At 40.2% G+C, this 11,296-nt stretch overlaps 1 protein-coding gene across 1 annotated transcript in view; it reads right to left on the reverse strand.

Annotated features, from left to right (window-relative positions):
• ACACB (acetyl-CoA carboxylase beta) overlaps positions 1-11,296 on the reverse strand; it is a 121,416-nt gene that overhangs the window by 84,453 nt on the left and 25,667 nt on the right. Inside the window, exons 4-6 of the mRNA XM_008569783.1 lie at positions 9,720-9,829; positions 9,434-9,515; positions 941-1,039 (exon numbers count right to left, since the gene is read on the reverse strand). Coding sequence (XP_008568005.1) covers positions 941-1,039; positions 9,434-9,515; positions 9,720-9,829 — 291 coding nt within the window. The remainder of the gene's footprint in view (positions 1-940; positions 1,040-9,433; positions 9,516-9,719; positions 9,830-11,296) is intronic.

Consider the following 11,296-nt stretch of genomic DNA (forward strand, 5'->3'; position numbering starts at 1 on the left):
AACTACGGAGTCAATTACAGATGAGTCGTCATTTTCCAAAACCATGTGAAGATTTAACAAACAAAAATAAACAAACAAATTTTCTATTCCTAATTTAAGATTCAACTTTAGAGGAAAAATTAAATTTAATAGGAAATTCCTGAGACTTTTCCTGTTTACATTTAATTTGTCCTAGAAATTCCACTTTTAGGAATTTATCCTAAGAAAATTATCAAAATGCACATACAGATTTAGCTATAAGATTATCAAAGCTCCATTCTTTTATATATTTTTAAAATTAAAAAAGAAATTAGAAAACAACCTAAATTGTCTAACTATAGAGGATTGTTCAGTAAATTATGGTACATCCAAAGATATAATCCTATGCAGGCATTTTATTTATTTATTTATTTATTTATTTTATTATTATTATTATTATTTTGTCCTTTTTGAGACCGGCCACACCACGCTCAGCCAGTGAGCGCTGTGAGCGCACCGGTCATCCCTATATAGGATTCAAACCCACGGCAGGAACGCTGCTGCGCTCCCAGTGCCGCACTCTCCCGAGTGCACCACGGGCTCGGCCCTATGCAGGCATTTTAAATGGTATAAAGTGTATGTATTGACACAGAAAGATATTCATCAGTGAAAAAAAAAATCACAAAATGGGAAATACAAGATCTGGTATTTTTTAAAGAATATGTCTAGAAAAAAGGCTGGAAAGATAGACACCTACAATGTAATAAATGTTCAACATTGGGTCATAGGATTACAAACCATTTTTATTTCTTTTTGTACTTATATTTTGTAGATTGTCTACAATGAAATTATATCACTTGTTTAATGATTTAAATTTTTTAAATGAACAAATTTAAAAAAGCATACTCCTGTCACCCCACCTGCTCTTATAAGCAAGACTATGCCAACAAGTTCCCCCAAAGTGAAGCTCAGGGTCCCTTACCACTTCCACTCCAGGGCAGGGTTGGAATCTGCAGAGTCTGGGCCACAATGGTGGAGGCAATCTTATCTCCCAGGGCCCACATGGCCTCACTGGGAGGGCCTGAGGAATCAGGGACAAGAAGGAAAACAAAATTGAGTCAGCCACAAGGCCCTCATGGCCAAGAGCCAGCCATGTGCAAAGCGGAGGGGCTAGGTTGGGGAGAAGACAAAAGAGAAAGGTACTCAGGTCTCAGCTTTCAAGGAACTTAACCTCATGTCAGGGAAGAAAAAATCTGTTAGTCTGCTACTGCATCAGCCAACTTGCAACACATGTGGATTGTAAACCTGGTCTTAGTTACAACCTAAGCTATTGTGGCATGCACAAAATTCACTTTGGAGGGAAAACAAGGAGCTAGACCAAAAGGGCAAGCTAGCACCTCAAAGAGCTAGACCATGGGTTAGCAAATGTTTTCTATGAAGAGCCATATGGGAAATATTTTCAGGTTTGTGGGCCTGTAGGTCTCTGTCACAATTACTCAACTTTGTTTGTGTAGAGAGAAAGCAGCCATAGGCAATATAGAAATGAATGAGGATGGCCATGTTTCAACAAAACTTTATTCACAAAAGCAGGTGGGGTGGGCTGTCCTCCACCGGACCTGTGACAGGCAGGAAGCATGCCTGGCAACCTCAGCCACCCTCTACAGTCAGCCCTCTGCAGACCAGCAGCAGGCAGTAAGAGCTCCTGGGGACCTCAGCCGCCATGGGCAGCCCTCCACCAGACTGTCAGAAGGCAGGAAGAGTACCCAGGGACCTCAGCAGCTGCAGGCAACCCCCACCAATGCTGCAGGCACTCCTGCCACATGGGTGGTATACCACAGCCACTGCCATAGCCACGTCTACTGCAAGGATGGCTTGCCACCATAGCAGTAGTCACCACTACTGTAGTGGATTGAATTGTGTCCCCCCAAGACTCCCTAAAGCTTGAATTGTGTCCCCCAAGTTTTATGTATTAGAAAATTAGCCCCCACTATGACTGTTAAGAGGGTGGGAGATCCTATTATGGTAATTGAAAGTTGGAGCCTCGAAGAGGTGATTGGGTGGTAGGACCCTGCAGTAGTGAATGGATTAAAAATGGTGGTCAGGTCATGGTTCTAAGGACTTTAAAAGAAAAGAGTAGGTCTCTCTTGCTCACTCTGCTTCCACCATCTTGCAATGTGAGACCCCTGGGTTACTTCCACCACCACCAGATGGACTTTGGACTTCCCAGCCTCAAAAACTGCAAGAAATAAATTTCATTTTCTTTATAAATTACCCAGTTCCAAGTATGTTGTTATAAGCAACATAAACAGACTAATACAACTACCACACAGGAGGCCCACAGACCAGTCAACTGCACTGACAAAGAAGAGTCAACGCAGATCATGGGGAAAGAGTGTCAATAACCTTGGCACGGAATCACTAAGTGCCCTAGTGCCTAGGACACAAAGGCACTCACACACAACTCCAACACTGAATATGGCCAAAGTACCCCACTCAAGAGACTACACTGTTGTGTCCACCCAGAACCAATACTAAAATACCCCACTCGATGGTCAATATAAAACTCATCTAGAGGAGAAAGTTTCTCTCCTTAAAGCCCACTCTACAGTAAGAGAAGAAAAAACTGCTCTACCAGGTGATCAGACATCAATGTAGAGATACTAGCAATACAAAAAAACAAGAAAATATAAGTCCACCAAAGGAATAAAATAACTCTCAAGTACCAGACCCCATAGAGCAGGAAATCCTTGAAATGACTGAAAAGGAATTCTGAGTAACAATCTTAAGGAAACTCAATGAGATATAAGGAGGCTCAGTTGGACACACAATGAACTGAGCAAAACTATTCAGGCTATGAAGGAGGAAATTAACAAAGAGATTAACACTTTAAAAAAGAATGTAACAGAGGTGAATGTACCAGGAGGTGAAGGATTCATTCAATGAAATAAAAAAACACAACCAAGAGCTTAAGCAGCAGACTAGAACAAGCAGAAAAAAGAATTTCTGATCTTGAAGAGAGAACTTTTGAAATAACTCAGGCAGACAACGGGAGCGCTGCCGCGCTTCCCAAGCGGGCGCACTATCCAGTGTGCCACCGGGCCGGCCCAGAAAAAAGAATTTCTGATCTTGAAGAGAGAACTTTTGAAATAACTCAGGCAGACAAAAAAAAAAAAAGAATTTTTAAAAATGAAGAAAATTTAAGAGAGATAGCAGACCATCTTTTTTTTTTCCCCCTTTTTTGTCTTTTTTACTGACCAGTAATGGGATCACAACCCTCGGTGTCGCGCCCGTACCGGGGACCAGCAACGGGATCGCAACCCTCGGTGTTGCGCCCACACCGCGCTCAGCCAGTGAGCGGGAACCGGTCTCCACATGGGATCCGAACCCTCGGCGGGCGCGACACCACACTCCCAAGCGGCGCACTCCAGTGCGCCACCGGGCCGGCCCAGCAGGCAATCTTAAGCACACAAACATCCAAATCATGTTTGTTCTGGAAGGAGAAGAGAAAGAAAAAGGCATTAAAAACATATTCAATGTAATAATAGTAGAAAACTTCGCAGGTATAGGGAGAGACATGGAACTTCATATTCAGGAGGTCCAATGATCTCAAATCAGATTCAATCCATAAAGGTCCTCTCTGACACATTATAATCAAACTCTCAAAACTCAAAGACAAAGAGAGAATCCTAAAAACAGCAAGGGAAAAGTGTCAACTCACCTATAAAGGAGTTCTCACCAGACTAACAGCAGAGTTTTCAACAGAATCTCTACACGCCAGAATAGAATGGGATGATATATTCGAAGTACTAAAGAAAAAAGCTGCCAGCCAAGAATACTATACCCAACAAGCCTATACTTCAGAAGTGAGGGAGAAATAGTGTATTTCCCAGATAAACAAAAACTACAGGAGTTCGCTACCACATGACCAGCCCTACAAGAAATCCTCAAGGAAGTCCTGCATCTGGAATAAAAAAAAAATCACTACCATGAATACACAAGAACAAAACCCACTGGTAGAATAAAAATGCAAACAAGAAAGAGAAAGAAACTGTATCTTACCACCTCAAAAAACCAACAAATTTGGGGAGTGATAGGTTGGGTAAAGGGTATAAAGAAAAATCATGATTTGTAATAATGAATATGCTAAAAATGAGTAATAATTTTTTTTTAAAGCCCAACAAACACAGAAGACAAACAATAAAAGGGAATGAAAGGAATAGAAGATATTTAAAACATCCAAAAGAAAATTGATAAAATGCCAGGAGTAAGACAATATCTTTTAATAACAACCCTAAATATAAATGGATTAAATTCCCCATCCAAAAGACACAGAGTGGCTGATTGGATTAAAAAGCTAGACCCAACTATATATGGCCTACAAGTGACTCAACTCACATATAAAGACACACACCAACTAATAGTGAAAGGATGGAAAAGGATATACCACACAAATATAAATCAAAAATGAGCAGGAGTAACCATTCTTACGTCGGATAAAATAGACTTTAAACCAAAAACCATAAAAAGAGACAAAGAAGGCTGCTACATAATGATAAATGGATCTATCCAGCAAGAAGACATAACAATCATAAATATATATGCACCCAACACCAGAGCACCCAGACATATAAAGCAAACACTATTAGACTTAAAGAAAGAGATAGACCCAAATACAATAATAGTTGGGGATCTGATCACCCTCTCAAAATTGGACAGATCATCTAGGCAACAAATCAATGGAGAAACTCAGGATTTAAGCCACATCTTAGACCAACTGGACTTGGCAGATATCTACAGAACATTTTATCCAACAACCACTGAATATACATTCTTCTCATCAGTACATGGAACACTCTCCAAGACAGACCACATATTAAGTCACAAATTAAGTCTTGACAAAATTTTAAAAACTGAAATCATTTCAAGTATCTTCTTAGACCACAGTGAATTAAAACTAGAAATCAATAACAATCAAAACTCTGGAAACTATACAAACACATGGAAATTAAATGACATCTCCTGAACTACCTATAAGTCCAATAAGAAATTAAACAGAAAATCAAAAATTTCTTGAAACTAATGAAAATAAAGATACATCATACCAAAACCTGTGGGACACTCTGAAAGCAGTACTAAGAGGGCAGTTTATTACAATAAATGCTTACATCAAAAGAACAGGAAGTTTTCAAATAAACAACCTAATGCTATACTTCAAAGAATGAGAAAAACAAGAATAATCCAATCCCAAAATTAGTAGATGGAAAGAAATAATTAAGATCAGAACATAACTAAATGAAATAGAGACCCAAAAAATGATATGAAAGATCAATGAAACAAAAAGTTGTTTTTTTCAGAAGATAAAATAGACAAATCAGGGCCGGCCCAGTGGCGCACTGGATAGTGCGCCGCTTGGGAAGCGCGGTGGCGCTCCCGCCGAGGGTTCGGATCCCACATACAGACCGGCTCCCGCTCACTGGCTGAGCGAGGCACGGGAGCAACACCGAGGGTTGCGATCCCGTTGCCGGTCCCCGGTCCGGTACGGGGGCAACACTGAGGGTTGCAATCCATTGCCAGACACGGAAAAAGACAAAAGACAAAAAAAAAAAAAAAAAAAAAATAGACAAATCATTATGTAGGCTAACTAAAAAAAAAAGAGAGACCCAAATAATAAAAATAAGAAATGAAATGTAAGACATTACAACCAATACCACAGAAATACAAAGAATCATTAAAGACTGCTCTAAACAACTATAAACCAACAAATTTGAAAACCTGGGGGAAATGGATAAATTTCTGGACACATACAAACTACCAAGACTGAACCAAGAAGAAATAGAAAACATGAACAGACCAATAACTAACAACAAGATTGAAGCAGTAATCAGCTGTCTCCCAACAAAGAAAAACTCAGGACTGGATGGCTTTACCGCTGAATTCTACCAAACCTTTAAAGAAGAATAAATACCAATTATTTTCAAACTATTCCAAAAAACTGAAACAGAGGCCATTCTCCCAAACACATTCTATGAGGCCAGTATCACCCTGATACCTAAACCAGACAAAGATAGAACAAGAAAAGAAAACTACAGGCCAATATCTTTGATGAAGATAGATGCAAAAATCCTCAGTAAAGTATTAGCAAATAGAATACAACAACACATCAAAAAATTGTACACCATGATGAAGTGGAATCATCCCAGGGATGCAAGGATGGTTCAACATATGCAAGTCAATAAATGTGATACATCACATCAACAAAAGCAAGGACAAAAACCATATGATTATATCAATAGATGCAGAAAAGGCATTTGATCCCTTCATGATAAAGACTCTCAGCAAATTAGGTATAGAAGGAAAGTACCTCAACACAATAAAAGCCATATATGACAAATCCACTGCCAATAAGAACTGGAACAAGACAAAGATACCCACTCTCATCACTCCCATTTAACATAGTATTAGAAGTACTAGCTAGAGCAATCAGACAAGAGAAATAAAGGGCATCCAGATTGGAAAAGATGAAGTCAAACTGTCCCTGTTTCCAGATGACATGATCCTATATGTGGAAAAGCCCAAAGACTCTACAAAAAAAACCCTCTTGGAATTGAGAAATGATTTCAGTAAAGTTGCAGGATACAAAATCAACACACAAAAATCAGTAGCATTTTTATATTCCAACAACAAACCGGCAGAAAAAGAAATAAAAAAAGCTAGCTCATTTACAATAGTCACACACACAAAAAAAAATACCTAGCAATCAATATAACCAAGGAGGTGAAAGATCTCTAGAACAAGAAATACAAACCACTGCTTAAGGAAATTAAGCACACAAAAAGATGGGAAGACATTCTATGCTCCTGGATTAGAAGAATTAAGATGTGAAAATGTGCATACTATACAAAGCAATCTACAGATTCAGTATAATCCCCATCAAAATACCAATGACATTCTTCACAGAAATAGAAAAAACAATCCCAACATTCATTATGGAACAACAAAAGATCCTGAATAGCCAAAGCAATCTTGAGCAAAAAAATAAAGCTGAGGCATAACACTACCTGATTTCAAATTTTACTACAAAGCTAAGTAACCAAAACAGCATGGTATTGGTATAAAAACAGACTCTAGGACCAATGGAACAGAATAGAGAACCCAGAAATCAACCCACACACTTACAGCCAACTGATCTCTAAGAAAGGCACCAAGAACATACATTGGGGAAAGGACTGCCTCTTCAATAAGTGGTGCTGGGAAAACTGGACATCCATATGCAGAAAAATGAAACTAGACTGGTACCTCTCACCATATACCAAAATCAACTCAAAATGGATTAGAGATTTAAATATAAGACCTGAAACTATAAAACTCCTAAAAGAAAACATAGGGAAAACACTTCAGGAAGTAGGACTGGGCAAAGACTTTATTTTTTTTTTTAATTTTTAATTTTATTTGCCCAAAAGCACAAGCAACAAAGGAAAAATAAACAAATGGGATTATATCAAACTAAAAAGCTTCTGCACAGCAAAAGAAACAATTAACAGAGCAAAAAGACAACTTATAGAGTGGGAGAAAACATTTGCAAGCTATGCATCCAACAAAGGATTAATATCCAGAATATATAAGGAACTCAAATAATTTGACAGCAAAAAAGCAAATAACCAGATTTAAAAAATGGAGATGAATAGGCATTTCTCAAAGAAAGATACACAAATGGCCAACAGACACATGAAAAAGTGCTCAACATCACTCTGCATCAGGGAAATGCAAATCAAAACCACATTAAGATATCATCTCACCCCAGTTAGACTGGCTATTATCAGAAAGAGAATAACAAATGCTGGTGAAGATGCAGAGAAAGGGGAACCCTTCTACACTGTTGGTGGGACTGTTAATTGGTGCAGCCATTATGGAAAATGGTATGGAGCTTCCTCAAACAACTACAGATAGAACTGCCACATGATCCATCAGTTCCACTGCTGGGTATATACCCAAATGAATGGAAACCATCATGTCAAAGGGAGACCTGCACTCCCATGTTTATCACAGCTCTATTCACAACAGCCGTTTAGTTTGGAACCAAACTAAATGTCCATCGTTGGGTGACTGGATAAGGAAAATATGGTATATTTACACAATGGAATACTACTCAGCCATAAAAAGAATGAATTCTGCAATCTGCAGCAACATGGATGAACTTGGAGAAAATTATGTTAAGTGAAATAAGCCAGGCACAGAAGGAGAAATACTATGTCCTCACTCATAAATGAGAACTAAAAAAATAAACAAAGAAGGAAAGAAAGAAAAATACAACAATCACGATAATAGCTGAACATTCAAAAGGAGAGAACAGAACTGAGGTTACCAGAGGTGGTAACAGGGGAGGGGGAGGGAGTAAGGGAGGAATTGTAAAGGGTCACAAAAAACGATTATACTGTATATTGTTGCATATACTAATTATCCTGATTTGAGCATCACATATTGTACACAGGTATTGATATTTAACTCTGTATCCTACAGATTTGTATAATCAACTATGTTTCAATAAAAAAAAAAAAAACAGGTGGAGGAGACAGATTTGGCCTGTGGTCTGTAGTCTGCTGGCTCCTGGGCTGGACCATCAACCACCGGAGGAGTTAAGAGTGATAATGAGATTCCCACGTGACAATCAATCAGGACATGTGCCCATATGTATTCAGAGCCCATGCACAGAGAAAACATCAAAGGGCACACGGATCACCATAATTAGACATAACAAAGTTAACACATACATATATAGGTTGAGTATCCCTTATCCAAAACGTTTGGGACCAGAGTGTTTAGGATTTCAGGTGTTTTTGGATTTTGTAATATTTGCAGAATATGTATGAGTTGAGCATCGTTAATCCGAAAATCCAAAATCCGAAATGGTCCAATGAGCATTCCCTTTGAGTATCATGTCAGTGCTCAAAAAGTTTCGAATTTTGGGACGTTTTGGATTTCAGATTTTCGGGTTAGAGATGCTCAACCTGTACAGATGAAAATCCTGAAACCAACAGATGCCATAAGACAATAAGTATCATTTTACCTAATAAATAACAGACCCAGAGGCTACGATCCCAAGGGGTTAGGGACATTTTACAGGCCTGAGAACAGCTTAAACAAAGGTGTGGCACTCTCAGAAACATGACCCCCAAACCTAGTCAGAAATTTGAACATGGCTGATATCTCAGGACCCACAGAAACATTAGCAGAAGGTTCTGCTTGCCCCAGCATCATCTTGCTGGGATAACCATGGTAACGGCTCCTATTTCTGTGGCCTGGCCAACTCACCCACGTGCTCTCCCACCCCTGAACTCACCTGCTCCTCACAGTGAGTGTGTAATAGGAAATCAATCTGACCCCCACTTTATAGGGAAAGAGTGCAAGGAGAATCTGACCCAGCTGAGTGTCCCACCAACACCCCAATTCCCGCATATCTGAAGGAGACACACTCTACCTAAGAAAGCAATTCCATGCTTGCACAGCAGCTCCGGAAGTTTGGGGTTTTCGGAAGCATGGCCCCAGCCAGCCCACACCGCCTGCAAACACAGAAAGGGGTGGACAAAGGTCTTGTTTCCACAACCTACCTCCCATTGCACTGAAAGCTCTCGGTTATATCAGCCCTGGAGTCTGGAATCTCATGGGACCTGGCTTCTCTGCCCCTTCTGAACTGCAAAACGAGTTGTTCCAGAACTCAGGGCATCATCCGACTATTGTGCACTCAGGCGCCCTGAGCCACTTACCTGCACAGGGGTTCTCTTGGCAATGTCCACAATCAGCTCCACATTGGCATAGTTGTTGTTATTGGGCCCTCCTGGGACGGGGACGTACTGATCTGCCATCTTGATGTACTCTGGAATTAAATGGGGGGGGCGGGGAGGAAAGAACCACTGAGAGACTGAAGTCAGGTGAAGAGCACCATCAGACAGAACCACATGCGGCCACGGAAAGCGTGACCGTCATGATTCTGTGGCAACGATGGACAAAGGAGTGAAAATCTGAAGAAAACTGAACATGACTTTAATTACTTGAAAACAGGTGTGCCTCTGGACAAGGCCTGAAGGAAGCAATCTGTCAGGGCAGAGGGATTAGAGGTGGTGTTTTATTCCTATTTAAAATTTATCTTAATATTGTTTTACCATTAAACAATACGTTTTTTTTAAAATTGTGCTAAGAAACATATAACATGAAATGTACCATCTTAACCATTTTTGAGAGTACAGTTATGTCAAGTACACTCATATCATTGTGAAACAGATCTCCTGATCGTCTTCATCTTCCAAGTCTAAAACTCTATACTTACTAATAACTCCCCTTTTCCCTCTCCCCAAGTCCCTCGCAACCAATGTTCTACCCTCTGTCTTTATGAATGTCATTACTCTATTACCCCTTATAAATGGAAACATATAGTATTTGTCATTTTGTGACTGGCCTATTTCACTTTTTGTGACTGGCATAACATCCTCGAGGTTCATCCATATTGTAGCCTATGACAGGATTTTCTTCTTTTTTAAGGCTGACTACAATACAATGTTTTGATTTTAGAGTACACATGCTCATTGAACCAGAAATTCCACTTCTAGGAATATGTTCTAAAAAACCACTCATCAATGTGGCCAACATAAGACGATGGTCACTGAGCAGCATTTTGGACTGTGAAAAGTTAAGACTCAATCAAAGACAACAGTTGGTACATCCGTACTTTGGAATTTGCTAAGATCCTGAAAATGAACAATGTGGAACTTTAAATACAGACGCCAAAAGACACCCAAGAGCAACTATTCCTTCCTCCCTGCCTGCCTGCCTGCCTGCCTGCCTCAATGTTTTTTAAACACACAAGTATTGGCCACTAGGGAGGTTCCAGAGATGATAAAGTAAGCAATGTTGGAGAAGATAAAGAAAACACATACGATAACGATTGGGGTCAGTGCCCGGAAGGAAATAAACAAGGTTCTCTGAGAGAGATGCATAGGAGGGTGTTGAGACCTGAAGGCTGGGGTGGGGAGGGGGTCTGCTGTGAAAAGGCTTTGGGTTGTACCATCAGTAGAGGGTCCAGCGTGTACCAAGACTTTGCCACAGGAAAGGGCAAGGCTGGCCCAGGAACCACCAGAAGCCTGTGCAACTGGGACCCTGTCCTGGAGAGAAAGGAACCAGATGGAGCCAGGTGGCCAGCAGGGGCCATCATGCGGGGTCTTACTGGCCTGGGCGAGGATCTGGAATTTTGGTCTTTTCCTTTTTTTTTTTTTTTGTCTTTTTTGGTGTCCGGCAATGGATCGCAACCCTCAGTGTCGCGCCCATACCAGACCAGGACCGGCAACGG

Source organism: Galeopterus variegatus, unplaced genomic scaffold (assembly GCF_000696425.1).
Source record: "Galeopterus variegatus unplaced genomic scaffold, G_variegatus-3.0.2 Scaffold529, whole genome shotgun sequence".
Taxonomy (NCBI): domain Eukaryota; kingdom Metazoa; phylum Chordata; class Mammalia; order Dermoptera; family Cynocephalidae; genus Galeopterus; species Galeopterus variegatus.